At 37.5% G+C, this 26293-nt stretch overlaps 1 protein-coding gene across 1 annotated transcript; it reads right to left on the bottom strand.

The window, feature by feature from the left end:
• Positions 1 to 852: 852 nt before the first annotated feature.
• Positions 853 to 16045, bottom strand: TARP (TCR gamma alternate reading frame protein). The gene is made up of 4 exons (XM_067562454.1): positions 16020 to 16045; positions 3938 to 4243; positions 2350 to 2421; positions 853 to 1538 (listed from the first exon to the last, which is right to left on the bottom strand). Exons 2-4 carry the CDS (start codon positions 4164 to 4166, stop codon positions 1405 to 1407), a joined length of 435 nt encoding a protein of 144 aa, XP_067418555.1. The 5' UTR covers positions 4167 to 4243; positions 16020 to 16045; the 3' UTR covers positions 853 to 1404.
• Positions 16046 to 26293: the final 10248 nt, after the last annotated feature.

Below are 26293 nucleotides of genomic sequence, written 5' to 3' on the forward strand. Positions count from 1 at the left end.
TTGTTTTAATTGGATAAATTACTCCAAAATGAGTGAGAATGGCAGCATCTGGTGCAAAGTACTTTGTTTTCCTGCAAATGTGTAATCCTTTGACAGCAGAATTTATTTTAGTGACAGTGTTTTTCCAGCTTCCCTATTCAGTAGAAAACATTTTTTATTAAATCTGTTTTTGTTGGTTAAGTTTGCTTTAAAATGTTTTAATCTCCTGAGAAGTAAATGTAAGTAGGCAGACCATATCTAGTTTATAAATTAATCTTTATACAGGATGTGGGAATACTAAGAACATAGCTGCACAAGTGATTAAAGTAAGAGATATGCTGCTTAATTGTGTACATGTGTAAAATAAACTAATATGAGTAGATTTTTCTTATATAGATATTGCAAGCCTTCAGGGCCCAATTTGCTTATACTTTTGCTAATAATTTATCAAGGTTTAGACAAAGTTTTTAGAACATTAATATTTGATTTTATATAGAATACCCAAAATAAGGACTTGCAGAGACTGAAGATGTGGAAGAATTCAGAGTGATGCCTGAGAACTCTTGCTTTTATTTATTGGTTAAAATGAACGATTTGAGTTTACAGTAGGCATTAAAGAGAATTTTGAAATTCTGTAGGCATATATTGAAGAGGGTATCCAGTTAAGATTGTGTTTCATTCTTTATAACTTGTATGTTGTTAAAAGACATAACATGGAAGTTTGCAATGTGTGAGGCAGCTCTAGGTGTTTAGCATTACTATTCTCTTTCAGAATTGTGTGGGTTGTATGTCTGCCTTGAAAAACTTAGTCTCCGTTTAGATTGCTTTTAAATAAATAAACTGGACAGAATATTTTATAATGCTAAATTTTTATTCAAAATACATTTATCCTTCAATTTTTTAAAAAATTGTCATATTTCAGAAGACTTTTCTTGGTTTATAAAGCAAATAAATGAAATTTATATAAATTAAATTACAAATCATTTATGATTATAGATTAGGATTCCACTCCTAAAAATATTTACGGGATGAATTTTCCCAGTGACCTTACTTAATGCAGTGGGCCTGTGCACGTCCAAAAAGTTATTTGTGTGCATAAGTTCTTTTGCAGGATAAGAATCTAGAACACTAATCCTGCACTGTTTTGTGATGCAAAATTCCCATTGAAATCAAGGAGTGAAGCCTCAGCCCTTAAAGTTCCACAGTTACAAATTCAAATAATAAAATAGAAAAAATGGTCATATGTAGAACTGTTAGCTCGCAAGAAAAATAAGCCATCTGTGCTAATTAGAGAAATAACCAACACAATCAAATTGAAATGCATATCTTAATATTTAAAGTGAGGTGTTTCATGTAAACAGGATTATGGCAAAGCACATTAAATTTCAGACACAAATGCTGACGTTTCAAGGTGTAAGAAGAAGTTTAAGGTTTCTTTCCACGGCACTTGATTGGACTTTTCATTCTGTACATGAAGAAGAGTACGATGACATAGTACATGGTGCTTTTCAGGAGAAGGACAATGTATATTAAATATGCAGTCCTGTGCACGAATCTCTCTGTAATATATAAACAATAACAAAACAAAACAAAAATTTGGTTAATGGTGCATGTTCTACAATCTCAAATATAAAACCATGTGTTCGATAGCATGAGGTCTATATGGTATTTTATTGCAGTAATTACACCACCTAATCGGACTATGCATAAATCAGTGTCTGATTGTGTCCTCTAAGCACACAACAGAGCTGTGTCTGAGCAACAGAGCTTATAGAAGCAAAGTGCTGGTGTCCCTGGTGTCTGCTAAGGAGTAAACAGGATGCTTGTGCTTCTGGCACTGACAGCTAATAATAGGTATTGCTATGATTTTAGGCCAAAATTTTCAGACTTGGGTGCCTACGTTTGTTCTAAAATCTGTATTGGAGATAAAAGTCTGATTTTCAGAAATGCTGGTTATCAACAAATTATACTGAAGTTAATTGGGTCTTCAAGAATTCATCATCTTTAGGAACCTTTTGAATATTTTGGCCTTGAATGCTTTTTATAATTTTACATGTTCATCGTTCAATTAAAGAAGAGTGGCAGGTGTAGGCTAAAGAGCAATGACCCAGGTGGCATGTTAATAAAGCACAATGAATATCCCCAAAATATGTATTTAAGCAGAACCTCTACAATGTTTAACTGGAGCTGCCTATGGGTATTAGGTAGTGGACTCACTGCAGAGGTTAATTTACAGCAGCATTCCACACCTAGAATAATTGTGTGGACTATTTAGAAAGAGAGAATATTTTTTACTTATGTCTTAACCATATGAAATGGTGCTTAATTCTTAACGATATTTTAGAGAAAATGAAAATTGGACACAATTACCTGTGAAAAGTGTCACGCAATTCTCAGGGTTGTTGATAGACCCTCCTGTGATTTGAGATTCTACAGAGGTGTCTGAAAAGATAGAAGTGTAACATACAAAGAGGGCTTTAATTGTCAAATGGGATTCTTGTTGAAAATTAACACACACTTTGCTTGATAGAAGTTCAAAGAGAAAGATAATGAAAGCTATAACTACAGTGGCTCAACTATGAAAAGTTAATATTGTTTTAAAATGAGCACCTCAATTTTATCCACAGAATAAATGCTCAGTAGTACAAAATTCATGGTAAAAATCCAGAAGAGATAAGACTGGGAAAAATGCATGTACCCAGGCAAGTGAGTACTTGATTGCCTGATAAACACATTTAGGTGCTGATGTTGCAATCAGATCAGTCAGTTATAGACCTCTGTGCCTTTACAGAGCTCACTGACACAGAACTCAGTGTCTGTATTAGCAGATCTGATTGCAGGATCTACGCATTAGCCCTTCTGTGCATGCAAACTTCTATTAACGTACAACCATATGTATTTTGTCCCATCAAAGTTCTCAGTTGTCTTTTGCCTCTGCAATGTGTATGTATAGTCGGCAGATGAAAACCTGGCTGCCTGATTTAGTCACTGGTCTGAGAGCGCTTGAGATTGTTGGCGTTCAGGGCATGATATTGTTGTTTAATACTGTACAAGAGACAGTAGAAAATACTCCTGATGAGCGCCCAGTCCAAGGCCCACCTCTTAAGCATTTTGGATGTTCAAGAGAGGGATGGTCAATAAGCCCCTTTTTTTTCTGTTGTATATGAAACATGTTGTATATGTACCTTCTTTTATTGATTGCCTCCATGCTCACTGAGATCTGGGGTAAGATACATACTGCAAATCAATAAATAACTTTAAAATATGCTTTTATCAGATGGCACTTTGAGAACTGAAATGTAAGGACTATGGGCCAGAATCTGAGTCAGTGTCAACTGGACTGGCTCCATTAACTTGAACTATGCCTGTTTACACGAGCTTAGAATCTAGCTATATGTGAATAGAAGTTGGAAAAATACCTATTAGATCAAAAGGACAGAGAGAGATTTTGTACTTAAAGATCTAAACCAGATCTCAGATAAGAACCAAACAGAAATTACTTCTTTCTTTCCCTTCCATTCTCTTTATGATATTAGTTTGTGTAATCATTTTAGTCTGCTTTAACAAGTTAGATACTTGGTGTGTTTTCACTTTTGTTGTAATATGTAGCAGTCATTCAAAACCAAACTCTGTAGGCCAAGTCCTTGGGTTGTATAAATCCATTGAGCTCCATTGACTTCAGTGGAACTATGCTGATTTACACTAACTGAGGAACTCAGCCAACATATGCTTTCATTATAGAAAGATTTAAACCGGGGGAGAGGAAGGAGCCAAAACTGAGCTTACGATGGAAACGCAAGCTTCAGTGATAGTTTCTGTCTCTCTGTAATTTGGCTAACATTGGATTTGGGAGCTTAAGCCCTGTAGAAACAATAATACACTGTGCTTACGTAATTATATTGCAAAGAAACAGTGAATCCTCTAAATACATATATAGTATATAGTATGTAGAATATACCTTGGGATTCGATAGGGACAGAGCTCTCATTGATTTCATGTTGATATTTGCACTTATAGTTCTTGCTGCGAAGTTTATCTATGGTAAGCCAGCTGCTCACTGAGTATGATGTTGTTTTATCATCAGAGGGCCAAATTTCCCCATTTATTGCATTTTTCTCTATTTTGTTCTTGTCGTCTTCCCAAGTCACCTTAATAACATTTGGGTAAAAATCTTCAATGAGGCACATGTATGTTACTTTCCCATCTTGTTCAGTAGAAAGAGGCAGGACCTGGATCTTCTTGGGATCTAATTTTGCTTGTGTATCTGGATTAATTTTGGAGAGAGAAATGAATATTTTTTGTAATTAAGTAAATGCATTATTACATAATACATAGTATGCTGTTCTTTTGACAAAATACATAAAGAATCCAAGGATTTTAAAGTGGACTAACAGAGAGGCATCTTCATTTCGTGCATTAATCCTCCAAAGTGCACTCAAGGACACCCCCTTAACTCTGAGTTCAGCATGAGAAACATTTGACAGCAGAATATCTATTTTAACTATTTTGAGTCTATAACATATTATTACTGCCTATTAAATTCTGAGAATGGGAGTGAATTGTCCATTTATGAGTTGCAGGTTTAGGGCATTGGAACTGTAGAAGTTTATTTGCTTGTACTGACAGCAGGCTTTTGTGAGTGTCTACAAACTTGACTTCCAAACACAAAATGTATTATATACTTTTTGAATGAATCCTAAGTACCCATTTACTTTCTGGTTCATTTAAAAGCATTTGGGACATAGAAAATCTCCCCTTTATTTAACCAAAACTTGCCTATAAAAGGCACTGTGGTAACAAGAGGCAGGGTATGTCTACACTGCAATTAAAGCCCCACAGCACGACCACGGCTGGCCCAGGTCCCCTGATTCAGGCTTGCAGGGCTGAGGCTGCAGGGCTGAAAACGGTAGTGTAGATGTTCAGGCTTCAGGTGGACTCAGACTCTGAAACCCAGTGGAGGGTGTGGGGGTCTCAAAGCCCACCCTTCAGCAGGCGCCTGAACGTCTACACTGCCGTTTTTAGTTCTGCAACACAAGCCCTATGAGTCCTAGTCAATAGACGCAGGCTCTGAGACCTAGTGCCACAGGATTTTTATTCCAGTGTAGACATTCCAAAAGGGAAGGTTTCCGTACTTCCGTTTGTACCTGAAGTTCTGTTCCATACTACGTTCCAGTATAGACATTCCTGAAAGGGAAATGTTCCAGACATCTTTTAAAAAGCACTCACAAAATTTCTAGACTATTTTATTAGGAGATAAATTTGCCCTGAACTAACTGCATATGCTATTTAAGAACCTTGGTTAGTACCTTTAAAAAAGAGAGTTGGGAAAGGAATCTTTAAATCTTGTCCACATTAAGAAACTGAACTATTGTGAAAATATTTTTCATCATAGATTCAGCTTTAAACAATACAGGGAATGACCTTTGTTCTACTGCAGAGCCAGCTGACACAACTTTTTGGTTTACACAAGCTGAGGCTCTAAGCCAACGTTTTCTTTCATTATAGAAAGATGTAAACTGGAGGAGAGGAGCCAAAACTCATCTTGTGATGGAAATGAGTTGAACACCATTTTGGGAAATTACAGAAAACACATTAACATGTATCACTCAATGACAAATATCAATTAAGAAATTAGCAAGCATGAAACATTGTGAAATGACTATATTCATTTAGTTGACAAATGTAACTCAGTGTTATTCATAATGCTTGGCAATTCTGAAAATCAAGCCACACAAATGTCCAAATAAGAATTTAGGGGCCTAACTTTAGTCAACCACTTCTGAAAATCTTGGTTCTGAAGCATTACTGATACTGGCGCTCTCAACAGAACTCAGCTATCAAATCTTTGGTGAGAAATAGAGGTGAGGTTGCTGCTTGTGTCCAAATCTTGGAGTGGATTAGCAAAGTGCAAATTAGTGAACTTTTGCTGCATCTCCTGAATTATTTTAAAATAATTCTGTCTCGGTATTAATTTTGTCACTCTAGAAATAGAGTTGATGAAAATAATTGCCAAAAAAATAAATGAATTTTTGTCACTTCATTAATTTTTTTAAAATTGCTGCTTGCTACATACAGAGTTGCATAAAACACAACCAAAAATATTTTTCATTAAAAATTTGAACTAGAAAGGATAAAAATATCCTTGTTTCATCACTGACTTTGTGTAAGTATATGAAATAATAAAAACTGAATCAGGCCAAAAGAGATTTCTCTACTAAAACCATTATCTATCTGTTTCTTTCATGCTGGTGACAATAAGTGATACAATTTTTAAAAGGGTATATTCTATGTACTAGTTGTTATAAGAAGTGAGTAATTTCCAAACGGTTGCTGCAACTAATCTCTGTCTCCTGTTTGTCACTGTGAGGTACAACCCTGAGAATAAGGTTCCCATTCCAGCTAGTTGCCAAATAATTATTTTCTACAGAAAGAGGCAACATTCTCATGTTATAAATGTGCAGGACAAAGAAGAAACGGAAGGTTGTTGATATTTCAGTAATGTCGAAGGTCCCCAAATGAGCACCATGTGTCCTGTGTATTCTTTATTTGTTCCATCATGTAATTTTGCAGATGAAAAATTAGAGTAATTTAACTAAATAGTTGGCCTATATTGCACATATTGGTTGGAATTTTTAAATTTAGGTGCTCAGTTCCCTTTGAAATTCAGACTCCTTTGATAATGTCAGCCATTATCTTTAGTTAACTGAGACTAAATAGATTCATAAATACCAAGGACCTGATCCCATGCAGTCTTGCATGTGTGCTTGATATTATGTACTGTGAATAGTCCCACTGATGTCAAAGCTCGTGAAGGTTCCTTTGCTAAAATGATTTCAGTTTACTTTTGTATTCTCTGGCTATTGTAGAGTTTTCTGAAACTATTTGGAACTGAATCAAACTGCAAGTCTGTACTTAAAGTTGTGTCCAAAAGTATTTAAAATATTTTGAGTTCAGAAGCAAATAAAAACAGCCGAAATGTAAGACTTCTTAACGAAGAACAATCCCTTCATTAAGGAATTTTCCCTCATTTTGAAGATTGTCATCAAGAAAAGGGGGTTGATTTTTCTATTCTTTCCAATTTAGATCCTCATTCTCCACCACTTTAGTTGAACATTTGGGGCTCAATCTTCTATTCCATGTGCACTAAAAACACCCAGAAGTACAGGATTGATCTGAACAGTAGGTTTCCCAAATGATTTACTCACTCAAGTCTTGTACATATTTAAAAAATGTTTACATAGCTTCCTGCCCAGTGATATTGTGCTTTGCAAAAACTAATAATTATTTCTGGCATTTCTCTTAGATGTTTTAAAAAGTGGAGTTATATTTCCATGATGACTTTTGCAAGCATTTGTACAGATTGGGGATTTCTGTATTTGCACATGGTTATATGGGTGTCTATTCAATATAAATTCTGAATTTTGTACATATATATGCAGCGTGTTTGGCGAAGTTAATGTGCAGATGCATGAGCAAACTCATATTTAAATTTGTGGCCTCACTTTAGAATGGATCTAAAACCTATTCAAGTCAATGGAATTCTTTCTATTGGCTTTAATGAGGTTTGGATAAGAAACTTTAGGAAGATCATACTCTCAATTTCCAAGTCAATAATAGTTTCCAGTTTGGAAGAACTTGTTATTTAGGTCCAACTTATCTTTTCAAAATACCTTGCTTGTCTAATTTATTTAAGTGGAATTTTTGAACAATTAAGGAATGTTATAAAAGAATATTCTTGATGATAGATATTTTTTATTTTATCTATCGCTTCTCTTTTTTTTTAAAGAAAGTAGTTGACTCTGGGCCTTTTGGCTGCATTCCTTGCTCAAATGAAATTCCTGTTAACATCAATGAGAGGTTTTCTATAGTATGGATTGCAGCATAATGTTGTACGTCATGTATTGCTAACTATTTTTGTGTCAGTTTCAATATGCATGCCATTTACAAGTAAACTATCAGATCTAAATAATGCTGATTTACTAATGCTGATTTTGAAAACAAAATTCTTTATGCAATTGGAGTTGATTAAAAAAATGTGAATGTTATGTTTGTAAATTTCATTTTGCTCTATGTGCTTGGTCCAGCCATACTTCTCAATTCCCATTGAAGCCAATGAGCATTGAGGGTGCTCAGTACCCGGAATTATTTAAACCAGTGGTTTTCAACCTATTGTCTTTGGACCCCTAGGGGTCTGCAGAGTATGTCTGTTTTCCAAAGGGATTCGCACCTGCATTCAAAATTTTGTAGGGGTCCGCAAATGAAAAATGGTTGAATACCACTGATTTAGACCCAAAAGAGAAAAGGCTTGCTACTACATTCCTCTATTTGTAGCCGTGACTTATGATTACATTGTTGTTGTTAATAAATTATTACACTCGTAATATACTCTTTGCAAGTGAACATTTCATGCATTGTGATATAAATTATTAAACTGAATTTGATGGATTTTGCCATTACAAAACATTTTAAATAGTTTTTCTAAAAACTTACTAGTTACGACAAGTTTTGTGCCAGTTCCAAAGATTTTGCCAGCTCCCACAGTGTTGGAACCTACTACAAAAACTTCCCAAGACATTTCTACTCAAGAGGATCAGCTCTTAACAAATAGCTTAAATAAGCACAACTGAGAGCCAATTAATTCAACCAAATAAATGGAGGAAAATTCACTGTATTTTTCAGTGTGAACTAACATTGATATTAATCCACAGTACTGGAGAATATTAATTAACTTTTAAATTATGTTTAAAACAAAATCTTTCATTTCACTGACAGAAAGGATCTGTTTGATCTTTGAGACATAATGTTGGACTCCTGTTTTCTCTTGCCTACTGCATTGGTAGAGAAGGATATTTCAGTTAAATTCTGCTGGACGCTCAGTGTTTTTGTCCATATACAGATAAAATAGTTTAACAGGTGTGTTTTTAAAATATATAATTATAATATAAACAAAAGTATTACAAAAAATACTCATCTTATAGTATGTCATGTCACCTATCCCTTTCTCTCCAAACATTTCATGACATCTTCCTATATGCCAAACACTATTTTGAATGGTTTCCTGAATTTTTTGAAATGTAATATTATTTAATACAATTTTGCTTTCCTGTGCAGTACAACTAAAAAGAATCGAAAAAGTCAGCTAGACTTGCGTATTGGGCATGTTCCTATTGTCTCAATGACAAAGGAGAAAGAGATTTTGAGATGCATATTTTATCAACCTAAATCTAGCTGGCCCTTTTGACTTTTGTGCTTCAGGGACCAAATCCTAGTACCACTTTCTATTAATGTGTTACATAGATTATCTCGTTAACATAGATGCTGGATCGTGCCTTTTTATTCCTACTCCTCTCCACTCTTGTGCGATGCTCTTTGTGTTGTAATATGAATTTGAATTGATTTTATATAATAGAAAATTACAATACTAATCTCAAAGTACATATAAGATATTCACAAATATCGTCTCTTGGTTCCAGCACACAACCTTTCTCCCATATTGTCCACCTGGCATGAAATCCTGGCTTCATCCAAGTCAATGCCAAAACTCCCATTGATGGGGCCAGGATTTTACTCCCAACTTCTTACATCTCCTGATTAATACATACTTGTGATACAAGAGACTGAATCCTGGTCACCTGCACTAAGCTGAGTAAAGAGGTTTTCTATAGAATATGAAGGACGGGAATATGAAATTTCCCCCCTAACCTACCTAGAGCACCACACCCCAGGAGGTTTAATAATGTCCATGCAGTTGCCTACCCACTGAGTAGGGATTTTAGCCAGTTGATGTCACTAGTCACAGACCCGCTGGCCATACCATCCCTTCATCACTCATCCACACCCAATCCCCTCTGTTCTTTGGTGCACCAGGGTCCTCTAGTGTTGCCTCTTTGGCTTGTCCCCTTGCTTTGTATGGAACTGTGGATGTTCTCCTGATTTGGGACATTGAATACTCCCCCCCCCACATAAGAGAACAACCCAGATTTGGCCCAGGGTGAGCAAAAGAAATTATATTTTATTAATTTAAAAAAAAGAGTCCTGTAGCATGTTAAAAATAACAAATTTCTGCGGGCATAAGCTTTCGTGGACTGCAACCCACTTCGTCAGATGCATGTCCATTATGTCATTAATTATTAGTCAGTATAATCACACATCTGTGTTACCCTGAATTCTCTACATTAACCTCACATTTAGATACTAAACACATTCATTCTTCCACTGAAGATTGCATATCACTTTTCCACTGTCTGTTGAAAAAATTGTGCTCTGCTTTCTCTGTTTAATATTATCATAAGTAACTTTTTCTCCATGCTACTATAGAACTTACCTGAAACAATGAGTTTTGTACCAGACCCAAAGACTTTGATATAATTGTTCTCACTGTGTTCCTGTGCTTTGCAAAAACTCATGGGCCAGATACCGAGGTGCTGGAAATCAATGTAGCTCCACTGTGGATCGGGCCCATGTAGCTTCACATTTTTTGATGGGCAATTGTGAACAGAAGTTGATAGAATTACATAATATACTAGACTTGTTCTTAAAAGAGCTTTTCCTTACAAAATGGCAAATGCTTGATCATGTATTCCTCTCACACCCCAAACTCCAATAGATTGCACTGGAAGTTTGGAGTAATCTAGGAGTGGACATACAAAATGAGGCAAAAACATGAAATGCATTTTACTTACTTAAGGCTTAGAGTTTTCTAGGGCCAGGATGCCATAGCATTACTTGAATTTTTTCTTTAAAGTGAATTTAGTGCTTGTGAATTTAGTGTTAGTACTAACTAACTTGTATCTACATTGTTAATACCATAGAATAGTCACAGAAAGCAACATGCTGATCTTGATCTGATATGTTTACAATTAACTATGATAGAGTATTCATTTTTATAGGGTATCTACATTGCCATATAGAATAGTCACAGAAAGTAACATACTGATCCTGATCTGATATATTTACAATTAATTAGCATTACACCAATTTACCTTTAGTTTAGAGCTGTAATGCCCTAAGGTAAACCTGTTTGTGAATTAAGGTTTAAAATAGTCTGACAGTTCTAGCTGATTTATATAAATATGCATAGCATGACTCTGAGAGAGTAAGGACCTGATTTTCCTTTGCCCTGTGTTTGCACAGTCCTTTATACCAATGGAAACTGCTTGTAAAAAGCTACTTTGTAAAACTATACAAATATCTAGTATCTTTATGCTGATGAACAAGTACTTGTTGCTTTAAAAAAAACAAACCTGATTTACTATTTAAATTGCTTTCCAGCCTTACAATTAAATAGTAAATAAGGACAGTACATGTAACAGAGTTTGAAAAACATGGGAGAGATTTTCAAAGGGGCAAATGACACTTAGGTGTCTAACTGCCATTGAGTTTCCAGGGTATCAAAGTTACACTGGATATCTGCCGCTAAAATTAATCTGATACAACATGGTTTAGAATAGGGATGTCTAATAATTCATAGAAAGGAACAAATTAGTTTTAAAATTAGTGTCCACAGGCTCTGGTTATAAAATTAAGCCTGTACAGGGGCATCATTCCATAATGGACTTCCTAGTGGTAACAATGGATGGAGGGTAGAATATAACCCTTAAATTGGTTATATTCATGAGAATAATTTTGGCTAGCTTTTGCCATTTGGGGTAATCAGAAATGTCCCTCAACAGAAAACATTTTCTTCAGAAATATGTATACAACTCAGGGATTGTGCACCCATCGAGGATGAATAAGCATTGTCTACTGGGAAGAATATGGAATACAGAGATACTTTCACAGTTTTGAGAATGATCTGTCTAAACTCTGATCAATAAATATCAAGGAGATCATGTATAAATCAACCTTAACATCCACACCACTCTCAATTCAGATATCTGAGCAGTTAGTATTTAATAAACCAGGGGAGATTTTCAAAGGCACAGATGGTAGGTAAGCATGTACACAGCCATATGTGACTTTGGTAATCTCCCCTTCATTTAACCAAAAATTGCATATAAAAGACATTATGATAATGAGAGGAAGAGTATGTCTATGCTGCAATAACAAACCCACAGCTGGTCCCGGTCATCTAACTGTGGCTATCAGGGCTTCTGCTGCGGGCCTAAAAGTTTCTGAGTAGACATTCAGACTTGACCTGAAGCACAGGCTCTGAAACTCACTGTGCATGTCTACAGTTCTTAGCTCTGCAACCCAAGCCCTACGAGTCCTAGTCAATTGACCCAGGCTCTGAGACTTAGTGCCACAGGATTTTTATTGCAGTGTAGACGTACTGAAATGGAAGGGATATAAAAGTTCCAGACACCTTTTTAAAAGGCCTCTTTTAAAAAATTTCTTGAATACTTTAACAAATAATTTTTCCCCAGTGTAACTGCATATGCTATTTAAGAACCTTGTTTAGCTCCTTTAAAAGGAGAGTTAGAAAAGTAATCTTTAAACCTTGCTCACACTAAGAAACTGAACCATTGTGAAAATATTTTTCATCAATGATTCACCTTAAAGCAATACGTGCAGTGACCTATGTTCTATCGCAGACGCAGCCCGTACAGCTTTGGGGGAACTGTTGATGAATGCCATTTTGGGAAAATATGGAAAATACATTAACATGTATCACTCAATGACAAATATCAATTAAGAAATTAGCAAGGATGATAATCCTGAATTGACTTTGTTCATTTATTTGACAAATGTAATGCAGTGTTAAGCATAATACCTAGCACTTCTGAAAATGAGGCCACTCAAATGCCCAAATACAAGTTTAGGAGCTTAGCTTTGGTCAACTGCTTCTGAAAATCTTACTTCTGAAGCATTACTAATACTGGCTCTCTCAACAGAACTCTGCTATCAAATCTTTGGTGAGAAATAGAGGTGAGGTTGCTGCTCGTGTCCAAATTCTGGAGTGGATTAGCAAAGTGCAAATTAGTAGGCTTCTGCTGGATCTCCTGAATTATTTGTAAATAATTCTGCCTCAGTATTAATTTTGTCATTCTAGAAAGAGAGCTGATCAAATTAATTGCAAAAATATAATCAATGTTTTGGCACTTTATGACATTTTTAAAAATTGCTGCCTGCTAGAGAGTTGGATAAAACATGACCAATGATATTTTTATTAAAAGTTTGAACTAGAAAGGATGAAAATATTCTCATTTCATCACTGAGTGTGTGTAAGCATATGACATCATAAACACTGAACCAGACCATAATAGACTTCCCTGACAAAATCAATTCTATCTGTTTGTTTCATAAATAGCTGACAATAAGTGGTATAATTTTTATAACAGTATTTTCCATTTACTGGTTATCACAAGGAGTGAGTAGATTCTAAACACTTTTACTGCAGCTGATCTCTGTCCCCCGCTTGTCACTGTGGGATACAACCCAGAGAATAATGTACCCAACCCAACTAACTGTACATAATTATTGTCTATAGAAATAGGCAACATTCTCAAGTTATAAATGTGCATGACAAAGAAGCATCTTTATCTTTGTATTACTGTAATTAACACATTACTTACTTGTTACAATGAGCTTTGTTCCAGATCCAAATATTTTGATGCTATAGCCACTAGAAATATCACAGTGAGTAAATCCTTTGCGAAAAGCTCTACAGATCTAGATCTTTTTGTTGATGAACTGGTACATATCACTTTAAAATAAATCTGATTTGCTATTTAAATTGCTTTCAGTAAGAATAGATAAGGAGAGTACTTGTAAAATAATGTGAAACTGGTGGGGGAGATTTTTCAAAGGCACAAAAGACCCTTTGACATCTGTTGCTGAGTTTCAGTAGGTATTAGGCATGTAAATTCCATTGAAAAAATCTCACCCTGATAGAACGTGGGTAAGATTAAGAGTGTTAAATATTTTGTGGCAAGGAACAAATTACTTTTTAAATTATGGTGCACAGGTTGTGATTATAAAGATAAGCGTGTATACTGCCATCATTACATAATGGATCTCCAAATGGTGACAACAGATTGAGAGTAGTCTATAGCCTTTAAAATGGGTATATACATGAGGCTAAGGAATATTACCCACAGACAATATTTGCTCTTCAGAAATATTTGTACAACTCAGGGATTAGGCACCCAGTGAGGATGACTTAGCAGTGTCTACAGGGAAGAATATGATTAAAGACACAGAATACTCTGAATCCCCTTATATGCAAACATGGCTAAAACATTTGAATAATTGAAAATATCTTAAAAATTTAATTTGAGAATCACATTATTGGCTCCATTATCATATTTTGTTAAAAGGATCACTCTATCATATACCTGATCTTTACGTAGAAAATAATTAAATCTCTTTATTCTCCATTACTTTATGGAATCAACAAGATTTCAGTGCATTTTGGCCTTGATTTGTCCTTAAAGTTAAGTACATACTCAAATATTTTGCTGAACTGGAATGGAAACTTGCTTAAGTGCCTCCGGAACTGGAGTCTTTATAAGGAAAGAAAACACAATAGCATTGTTATTGTTACTATCAACGTACTCCTTAATGCTACCTAAGGGCCAGATCCTGCAACTGCTGAGCATCCTCAACTCCCCTGTAAATTAATCAGCTTTGAAGAAGCTCAGAACATCATAGACCTCAGGGCCAAATACACTGTATTGTTTAAAAAAAACATAAGGTCTACATGTTACACATGTTGCTAACAAATAGCTTGGTTCCACTTCTGAATATTATTGCATTATCATCACATAGTGTTACAATGCTAAACAAGATCTCCAAATACTTTACATTGTTCTAATTGAAATATAAAGTGTTCTTTCTGAACTAGAGAGACTAGAATGGTTGAAATCCTGGCCCCACTGAAGTCAGTTGGAATTTTGCCATTGACTTAAATGAAATCAAGATTTCATCCTACATACTTATGAATAGCTTGTTTTTGATTTGGATAACAAACATAGTAAAATGCAGATTGTAAATATATGCTTTGAAAATATCTTGACAAACTTACCTGAAACCACCAGTTTGGTGCCTGTGCCAAAGTACTTTATATCGGACACACAGCATTGTAATCCTCTACAAAAATGAATGAATTGTCAAGGTATGGATTTCATCAGACTAAAATTCTGACGTTCATGTTTTAAATACAAAATCCACAATCTACACAAAATTTACTGTAGGCCATGTTATTGTGAGAGTATAAAACTGAGTTCATGCATTTTATGTATTCTTGTGCCTTTTTTCCTATAAAAAATGTTTTCTGCTCCTTGACATACATCACTGCATGGCAAAGTGACTGGGGTGAATTCCCAGTCATCAAGTAGTTCCATTAATTTCAGTGGATGAGCAGGATATAGTCCTATGATCTCAAATGTGCTGGATGGGGAAAGATGGTCTTGTGGTTAAAGCACTGGACTGGTTTCTAGGTAATTGGCTTCACTTTACATTTTAACATGCTCTTAATGTATTGATTAGAAAATACAACACATTTTCTAGGCAATGTATTATTATTATTTTATATGTACTCAACAATGTTAGCTCACACTTGTATTGATTGGACTGTTTCTGTGGCTTTAATACTATAAAGAATATTAAACAAAAAAGGAAAAGATCAATAAAGCCACATAGTGAGAGCCTAAAGACTGTTTCACCTCAGGCACCTTTCTTTCATTAATCACCATCAACTGATGTATTCCTAACAATGACAATCTTTTAAATAATCTCACACCTGCTAAATTGAAACCTGTAAACTTAACATTTGCTGGCATTTGGACTCTTTCAGTGGGATTGCACGAGAGATGGACTTGACCCAATATTTTAAATTTAAAGCTCTCTATTTCCCTCCTTCCTGCTCCTTCACAGCTCTTCAGTAAATATTCCAGATATTAACTCTTGTACTCATTTTACTCATTAGGGCCATATAGTGCCCTCAATCAATCCACTAGTGTCCTTGGGAGTTCCGTGTACAGATCAAGAGAATTACATGGCATATGTGCAAATTCCTTTTCTTATATTCATTTATTCGGTACAATATTTTTGTCCTTTGATTCCATTTACCAAAAGAAAATCAAGAAAAAAATACTTACCAGAAACAACTAGTTTTGTTCCTGTGCCAAAGTACTTGATCAGTGCTGACGTATCACGTTGACTTGTCGTTTTATAATAATCTGTGGTACTTCACTTATGCTGCTGTGTCGTTGCTCAAATTATCAAGCACTTCAACCAGTGGATGAGAAAAAGCTTCTAATGAAGTATTTCTGGTTTCTTGACTGGAGAATTCAATGAATTGCACATTTTTGTGCCACCATAAAGCTGATACGTAAATTCTCTTCCCAGTGATACTATTTGCACATCCTTGCAACTTTTCTGTTACCTAATCCTTTCTCCTTAAAATGCAAACTAGATGAAGGCTTCTATTTGATGTCAGTGGTTTAAATAGACCCTTGGATCAGGCTGCTCTCAAGTATTTTCATATTAAATGAGATTGTGTCATGGGCTACAACCTCCTCCCATTCCCAGTAGCGTTGACCACCTCCTACTTCTCCACCTGCAATCACATCACATTCCTGTGCGAGCTCTAGGAATTCCTTACATGGCAAAGTAATAGCAGGACAGTATTTAATTCATTTTTAGCTGTCTTAATGCAATTTCATAGATGGATATGGGGAGGAACCAGCATTATGTGATCAGCCATCTCTCTACAGACCAGCACAAAGAGCTCCCTGGACTGCTGTTGGGAACCTATATCCTAGATAGATTTTTTTGCTACCCATTTGTATGTGGGGATTGTTTTTGTTTGTGTATTAACCAATTTACTGGCTTCTTTTTATATGGCTGCTAGGGCGAGGAATAATGTTTTCCTCTGCATACACAGTCATTTTAAAACAGAACAGAGATAACATCTGAGGAAGCCCACCTCAGTTCAGTCAGAAGGTGTGGCTGACAATCTACCAATTGTAAGGGAACTAACCCGAGTATCTGATCTCTTTCTCTCTCACACACACATACACCTGCCCCTCACCCTTCTGCAGAATAATTCTGGGAAATAACTGACAGTGGGTATGAAAAATTGCAAAGAAACAGAGAGAGAGAGGCTCCTCCAAAAGATACAGGTAGTTGTCAAAGGGCTTGTCTACCCAAGACGTTTTGTGGAATATCTCCCATCATTGCAATAGTGTTGATGAATCTTCACTAGTGAGTACTGGGCGATGCAGCGAGGGCTATAGTATTCACCGGTATTTTTACCTCAATGTCTTCTAGACATGCTTTGAGCAGGGTTAAGTGACACCATCACAAAAATTCTTGCATTAGCACTGTTGCTGTTGCTCTCATGGATGGGGTTGCCTGTATTGAGAAAGGAAAATGAAGTTTTAGCCATACTGTAGCCATTCTGTCGTCATCACGCATAATAACTTACACTGTTGTAGCACTTTCCATCCAAGAATTTCAATGTCCTTTAATGCATTAAGCTTCAATGCCTATGTGAGGCAAGTATTATTCACAGCAGGAGAAACTGAAACCAATGGAGGTTAATTGACTTGGTAATGCAAGAAGTGTGTGAAAGAGAGCCAGGCATGGACACCAAATCTCCTGAGACCCAATGTTGTACTTTAGCCATAAGACCCACCTCCTTCTCCCATTATGCAGACACATGAGAATACCTGCATTTTCTCTGATTTTTCCACATCTTTCAGGAAATGCGTGGCCTAGGCCTGGACACAATACTCCCGCTGAGGTCTTGTGAGCACGGAGTAGAACAGAAGAATTATTTCTTGGTTCTTGCTAATACATCCCAGAATGATGTTCACTTCTTTTGCAACAGAGTTACACTGTTGTCTCATATTTAGCTTATTAAGTCTGTTACCTAGCAGTTCTGTGTTCTTGGGGAACCAGGGCGCAAAACCCCTACTCTCTCTCTGGCTCACCTGAATCCCCCCCCCCCCCCCCCCCCCCCCCCCCCGGAGCCCCTGCTTGAACCAGAAACCAAAGACATCTCAATATGAAAAGGCAGTGGACACAACTAAAAGCCTCCCATCAAGAGTGATATAACTCCCCATGCCTCATCTACATCAAAGATGTAAAACAGAGGCATCTCAATTAGCACATCACTGGAGAACAGAAGCCTCATCTACATCGAAGATGGAACATGCACTGAAGTCTGGGCTTGGTAAAGCAGGGACCACACTGAACTCTGGGATTGCCAAAGCAGGGACGCACTGCTCTTGATGTAAATAAACTCTCACCTGTGCACACCCAGCTCCTCAGTTATCAGACCATTCTAGTTATTGATATGCAAAACACCGTATCCTGGTTGCATTGTGAGCTCTCTCAAGGAACATTGTCCATAGCCAGGAATGATCAGCTCTTTTTGTCCAGACATTGTTTATCCATAAACAAGCCTGGTGTCTACAAAAACCCCTATCAAAGTTCAAACCCCTGTTCTCATGCTTGGATCCAAAATGCTGCATCAGTTCCACTGGAACTTCCTCTCGTCCTGACTGATCGTGCTGGGGACTCTGCCTGACTCAAGCACTCCAGACTCTAAGCTCACCAGCCTGTCTCCTAGGAACCTCTGAGCTGCATGGAGTGGTGAGACCCCCCCCCCCAGTTCCCCTTCCCCCAACTCTCTCTCTCTCTCTCTCTCTCCTAGTCCAGGTATAACTTTCTACTTTTGTAAGCAAACCTGGGATAGCTTTCTTCAATAACCCAACTGTAATTATGTAGTATTGTGAGTGTTTGATTGTTTTTCTCTCCTTGCATGGTATCACTATTAGTATCATAAGTTTTATATACCTGGCAATAAACTAACTCTTATAATCAAGCTGGTTGCCACTCTCTCTCTCTCCAAACTTTATTCCACTCCTTTGTGTTCTTGGTCCCTATCTTGCTCTGCAGCAATGCTTCTTTTACCTAAGCCAAAGATCTCTGGAGTGCCCAAAAATCCTATGGGGTTTGCTCATCAAGGGGGTTACTGCTAGAACAATTGTGGTGTAAAGGGGCATATGAAGGGGACAGCTGAGAAGTGCTGCTCTGCCTAGCCAACGGAGTCCAGGGGCAAAAAAGGGTGGTGGCTGAAAGTGCTGTTTGACTCAGCCTGATTGAGTCCAGGGGCAAATAAGAGGAGGCAGCCAAAAAGTGCTGTTTAGACCCAGCCTGCTCAAGAAGTGTGCTCTATTCTGGTGTGTTGCAAAGGGGCATATAAGGATGGCCACTGAAAGTGTGGTGTCACCCAGCCTGCCGAGTTCAGGGACACAAAAGGGCTCAGCTGACAGTGCTGATAGCCCAGTCCACTCAGACGCACTCCATTAATCTGGAGAGAGAGAGAGAGTGTGTGTGTGTGTGGGTGTTTATCTGAATCTAGTGCTGGAGGAACCCAGCCCTGAAAACCTTAGGTCCTGCAGGATAGCTCCATTGGGAGGGGCCTTGTAGCCATATGAACACACAATAACACAAGCAGTACATTAGTAGAATCACACCCCTAGAATCACACCCCCTTCCAGAAAGGTAATCCTAATAAATGAGCACACCCCATGGTGACGGGCAAATCTGGTAACAAGTCTGACTCATACCATCTGGGGTCACTCTTATACATCACCCCTTAGACACTACAGTAATGAGTGATAAATAGCAATACAAAATAGACATGGAAGGCTATAGGGTACTCAGAGGTTTCTGAGATAATTTATAAGGACAAGCCAAAATCTTTCCACTTCTAGGACCCAGGAAGAGGGAATAGAAGGGAAACAGAAGAATGATCCTCTCTCCTTCTCTTATTTCTGACTTTTTCTAGTTTAAATGTACAACCCTAAATTTACATTAACATAGGTTTTCACATTTAATAAAAATGGGTTTGTTGTAGTTGGGTGAAGTCTGAAGAGAGAGATAGGAGTAGGACTTGCATTCAAGGTGTGTGATAGAGACAAACATGATAATTATAAGGGGCACACTTTAGTTATGGATGCCTATAAATTAAGGTTGCCTGAAACTTCCCATTAAAAGACCCTCTTTTCAGTTGCTTATAACATTGCCAATCTTAAAATGTTCTGGTTGAAATGTTCCATGCCAATTTTCTGCCTCAGACTAATTTGCTCATGAGTTCACTTTCACCTAGTCCAGCTTCAAAGAGAATGAGATCAAAGCAAACTAACAAACCATTAAGGCAGGGCCACATGTTCCACAAAGTTGCCATGACCACAGGGTGAAATGACCTATTTTTTACCATGAGTGTGCTGTGAATTATGCATAATTACACCAGGATTAAATCATACCAATTATGGTGGCTATGGGAAGTCCACCTCCACGGCTCCTTGCTCTGCCCACTGAGACTTCATGCCACCCACAGCAGCAGAGGCAATAGCTCCTGGTGAGAGACTGGGAAAGGTGCCACCACTTGCAGGATGCAACTGGCCCTGACAACTGTTGCTCCTGTGCACTCCGCAGAGGCATCATAGCAACAGCCACTGCTTGCTCATATGTGGGCTACTTCTGGGAATATTCCCTGCCCTGTTTCTCCATTGGCTGCCACCCCACCCAGCTGTACATGCAGCATGGTGATTACTCATTCACAAAGGCCACCCATGGCAGCAGAGACAGAGACCATCTTAATCACCCAGCGTTCACCCAAAGAGTCACCTGCTGCCAAATAAAGGTTGTTTTTTTATGCTTCTCAGGACTTTGAAAAGTAGCCCAATCAGTGAAGAAATGCTGAGGTCAGCAATTTCGGAACTACTTTTTTGCATGTGTTTGCCAAAACCTCGAGTTTTGAGGTGGACAACACTGTTGCTGCTGCAGGCCACTTTAGCACCAGATGTGAGAGCAGGGACCTACTCTCCTCTATGTGCTCAGTGCCTCATCCCCATGCAGCATCCAGGGTAGGAGAAGGAGAAGGAAGCAGCCTGAGTTTTAATGCAGAGGGGTGAAGAGTGTGTTGGGGGAGGAGGGAGGGAGGGAAGAACACAAGGAGAGAGGGAAGAGGGGTGCAGGAGCCAGAGTGTGAGGAGAAGCAGAGTGAGAGGGGGGATGGTTGCCAGGATCTGTGGAAAGCTGTTGGAGACAAGAAACAGGGCTTACAGGTGGGGGAACAGCAGAGGAGGAAATGGACAGGAGGTAAGAGGTGGTGGACAGGAATAGAGGGAGAGGAAGAGGAGGCATGCGGGTACCTATAGTGGGGAAGGATTAGATTGGAAGCGGATAGGACAGAAGCTGGAGGATGTGGGGAGGATAGGAGCATAAGGGGAGGGGTGGATATGGGAGAGGGGGACAGAGACAGGGTTGGGGTGAAGGGAGGACTCATGGTCTAGTGCTTAGTGCTCACCTTGGACTTGAGAGACCTGAGTTTAATTCTCTTCTTCAACAGACTTTCCATGTGGCTTGGACAAGTCACTTAGTCTCTATGGACCTCTGTTCCCGATCTGTTGTATGGGATAATAGCACTTCCTTTCCTCACAGCAGTGGTGTATGGATAAATGCATTAGGGTTTGTGAGACATTCAGATATTAGGGTGATAAATAAGTCAAATAAATAACTTGGATGGTTGAATGCAGGGGATGAAACGGATTGGTCTCTACCACTAGAGCATCTTCCTTGGCAGTTCCTAAAATTGATTTCCTTTAAATGAATAAACTGGACAACATTTTCTGCAATGCTGAATTTTATTTAAAATACACTAATCTTTCAATTTAAAAAAAAAAATTAGTTATATTTCAGAAACTTGCTTTTGTTTTATAAAGCAAATAATTGAAATTAGTAGAAATGAAATGACAAATCATTTTTAGTTACAGAATAGACCACCCCTGCAAATACTTACTGGGTGAGTTTTCTTACTGACTTCACAGAATGCAGTTGGCCTATTCACATCTGAAAAATTGTTTTTGTGCACAGTGCTTTTGCAGGATAAGACTAGGAGACTGATCTTACATTGCTTTGTGATGCAAAATCCCATTGAAATAAAAGAGTGAAGCCTCAGCCTTTAAAGTTCCACAATTACGAATTCAAATAATAAAATAGAAAAAATGGTCAGATGTAGAACTGCTAGCTTGCAAGAAAAAGAAACCATATGTGCTAATTAGAAAAATAACAAACAAAATCAAATTGAAATGCATATTTTAATATTTAGAGCGAGGTGTTTCATGTGAACAGGCTTATGGCAAAGCATAATAAATTTCAGATACAAATGCTGACATTACAAAGTGTAAGAAGAAGTTTAAGGTTTCTTTCCGTGGCGTTTGATTGGACTTCTCATTCGGTACGTGAAGAAGAGTACGATGACATAGTACATGGTGCTTTTTAGGAGAAGGACAATGTATATTAAATATGCGGTCCTATGCATTAATCTCTCTGTAATATCTACACAAAATTAAAATACAAAAAAAAAAAAAAAAGGTTAATGGTACATATTCTACAGCCTGACAAAAAATAAATATAAAACCATGTGCAGGATAGCATAAGGTATATAGGGTATTTGATTACATTAATTATGCCATCTACAGACTATGTATAAATCAGTGTCTGATTGTGTCCTCTAAACAGGTCTACATTCCGAACAGACCTTCCCATCCAGCAGAGCTGATAGAAGCAAAGAGGCCCTTTCAGTGCTGGTGTCCTTGGTGTCTGCTAAGGAGTAAGCAGGATGCTTGTGCTTCTGGCACTGACAGCTAATAATAGGTATTGCTATGATTTTAGGCCAAAATTTTCTGTCTTGGGTGCCTACATTTGTTCTAAAATCTGTATTGGAGTAGCTAAATAAAAGTCTGATTTTCAGAACTGCTGATCACCAACAAATTATACTGAAGTTAATTGGGTCGTCAAGCATTCAACACCTTTAGGGACTATTTGAAAATTTTGGCCTTGAATGCTTTCTGTAATTTAACATGTTCAGTATTAGATTAAAGAAGAGTGGCAGGTGTGGGCTAAAGAACAATGACACAGGTGACATGTTAATAAAGCACAATGAATACCCCCAAAACATGTATTTGAGCAGAACCTCTACAGTGTTTAACCGGAGTTGCCTATAGGTATTAGGTACTGGACCCACTGCAGAGGTTAACTTACAGCAGCGTTCCACAGCTAGATTTACTATGCTAGAAAGAGAGACTATTTTCACTTATGTCTTAACCATGTGAAAAGGTGCTTAATTCTTAACTATATTGTAGAGAAAATGAAAATTGGACACAATCACCTGTGGTAAGTGTTGTTCTGTTTTCAGGGTTGTTGATACAAGGTTCTGGGGTTGGACCTTCAGGGTCCTTGAGGGTCCTGAATGTTGGACCTTCAGGGGTATCTGAAAGCATAGAAGTGTAACATGCAAAGAAGACTTTAATTGTCAAATGGGATTCTGGTTGAAAATTAACGCACACTTTTCTTGATAGAAGTTCAAAAAGACGGATGATAAATGTTATGTAATAACAGTGACTCAACTATGAAAAGTTAGTATCTTTAAACAAATGAGCACCTAAGTTGTATCTACAGAGTAAATGCTCAGCGGCATGTAGTTCATGGGCAAATTTCAGTAGAGATAAAACTGGGAAAATGCATACACCCAGGCAATGAGTACTTGCCTGATTGCCTGATAACCACATTTAGGTGCTATTGTTGCAATCAGATCGGTCAGTGTAGATCTCTGTGCCTTTACAGAGCTCACTGAAGTCTTTGGAATTTGCCTGCATATCAGTGTCTATACTAGCAGATCTGATTGCAGGATCTGGGCATTAGCCCTTCTGTGCATGCCAACTTTTATTCACGTACAACCAGATGTATTTTGTCCCATCAAAGTTCTCAGTTGTGTTTTTCTTCTTTGCAATGTGTGTGTATAGTCGGCAGATAAAAACCTGGCTGTCTGATTTAGTCTCTGGCCTGAGGGAACTTGAGATTATTGGTGTTCAGGGCATGCTATTGTTGTTTAATACTGTACAAGGGACAATAGGACATAGTCCTGATGAGTGTCCAGTCTAAAGCCCATCTCTTAGGCATTTTGGATGTGCAAGAGAGGGATGGTCAATAAGTCTTTTTTTTCTGTTGTATTTGAAACAGATACATTTGTACCTTCTCTTATTGATTGCCTCATGCTCCCTGAGACCTGAGGGTAAGATACATACTGCAAATCAATAATAACCTTAAAATATGCTTTTATCAGATGGCACTTTGAGAACTGAAATGTAAGGACTATGGGCCAAAATCTGAGCCAGTGTCAACTGGACTGGCTCCATTAACTTGAACTATGCCCATTTACACGAGTTTAGAATGTAGCTATATGTGAATAGAAGTTGGAAAAATACCTATTATATCAAAAGGACAGAGAAAGATTTTGTTCTTAAAGATCTAAACTAGATCTCAGATAAGAACCAAAAATAAATTACTTCTCTTTCTTTCCCTTCCATTCTCTTTATGATATTAGTTTGTGTAATCATTTTAGTCTGCTTTAACAAGTTAGATACTTGGTGTGTTTTCACTTTTGTTGTAATATATAGAACTCATTCAAAACCAAACTCTGTAGGACAAGTCCTTGAGTTGTATAAATCCATAGAGCTCCATTGACTTCAGTGGACCTATGCTGATTTACACTAACTAAGAAACTCAGTCAACATATGCTTTCATTATAGAAAGATTTAAACCGGGGGAGAGGAAGGAGCCAAAACTGAGCTTGCAATGGAAAAGCAAGCTTCAGTGATAGTTTCCGTCTCTCTGTAATTAGGCTAACATTGGATTTGGGAGCTTAAGCCCTGTAGAAACAATAATGCATTGTGCTTAAGTAATTTTATTGCAAAGAAACAGTGAATCCTCTAAATACATATATAATATATAGAATATACCTTGGGATTCGATAGAGACAAAGTCCTCTTTGCTTTCATGTTGATATGTGCACTTATAGTTCTTGCTGCGAAGTTTATCTATGGTAAGCCAGCTGCTCACTGAGTATGATGTTGTTTTATCGTCAGAGGGCCAAATTTCTCCATTTATTGCATTTTTCTCTATATTGTTCTTGTCATCTTTCCAAGTCACCTTAATAACATTTGGGTAAAAATCCTCAATAAGGCATATGTATGTTACTTTCCCATCTTTTTCAGTAGAAGGAGGCAGGACCTGGATCTTCTTGGGATCTAGTTTTGCTGGTGTATCTGGATTAATTTTGGGGAGAGAAATAAATATTTTTTGTAATTAAGTAAATGCATTATTACATAATACATAGTATGCTGTTCTTTTGACAAAATAAGTAAAGAATCTAAGGATTTTAAAGTGGACTAACAGAGATGCATCTTCATTAATCGTGCATTAATCCTCCAAATCGCTCTCAAGGACACCCCCTCAACTCTGAGTTCAGCATGAGAAAGATATTCTGCTACCAAATGTGTTTTAACTATTTTGAGTTAACTGTTTTGAGTTCTAGCTTTAGGGACATATTGTTTACTGACTGACAGCAGGCTTTTGTGAGTGTCTACTAACTTGGTTTCCAAACACAAAATGTATTATATACTTTTTGAATGAATCCTAAGTACAGCTTTATGTTCTGGTTCATTTAAAAACATTTGGGACTTAGAAAATATCTCTTTTATTTAACCAAAACTTGCCTATAAAAGGCACTATGATAACAAGAGGCAGGGTATGACTACACTGCAATAACAGACCCACAGCACGACCACGGGTGGCCCAGGTCCCCTGATTCTGGCTTGCAGGTTTGAGGCTGTGGGGCTAAAAACTGCGGTGTAGATGTTCAGGCTTGAGCTGGACTCAGGCTCTGAAACCCAGTGAGAAGTGGGGGTTTCAAAGCCTAGCCTCCAGCACAACCCTGAATGTCCACAGTTCAGTTGTTAGCTCTGTAGCTCAAGTCCTATGAGTCTGAATCAATTGACCCAGGCTCTGAGACTTAGTGCCACAGGATTTTTATTGCACTGTAGATATACCAAAAGGGAAGGAAAATAAAACGTCCAGACACCTTTTAAAAAGGCCTTACTTAAAAAATTCTAGACTATTTTATCAGGAGATAAATTTGCCCCGAACTAACTGCATATGCTATTTAAGAACCTTGGTTAGTAACATTGAAAGGGAGAGTTAGAAAAGTAATCTTTATGTCTTGCCCACACTAAGAAACTGAACCATTGTGAAAATATTTTTCATCAAGGATTGATCTATAAATGATATAGGAAACAACCCCTGTTCTATTGCAGATCCAGCTGATACAACCTAGGTTTACATTAGCTGAGACTCTAAAGCAATATTTTTTTTCATTATAGATATATATAAACAGGGGGAGAGGAGCCAAAATTGATCTTGTGATGGAAACGAGCCAAACACCATTTTGGGAAATTACAGAAAACACATTAACATGTATCACTCAATGACAAATATCAATTAAGAAATTAGCAAG

Source organism: Emydura macquarii, unplaced genomic scaffold, assembly GCF_026122565.2.
Source record: "Emydura macquarii macquarii isolate MOO-44397 ecotype Brisbane River unplaced genomic scaffold, CSIRO-AGI_Emac_v2 contig_2432, whole genome shotgun sequence".
NCBI classification, from domain to species: Eukaryota; Metazoa; Chordata; order Testudines; family Chelidae; genus Emydura; species Emydura macquarii.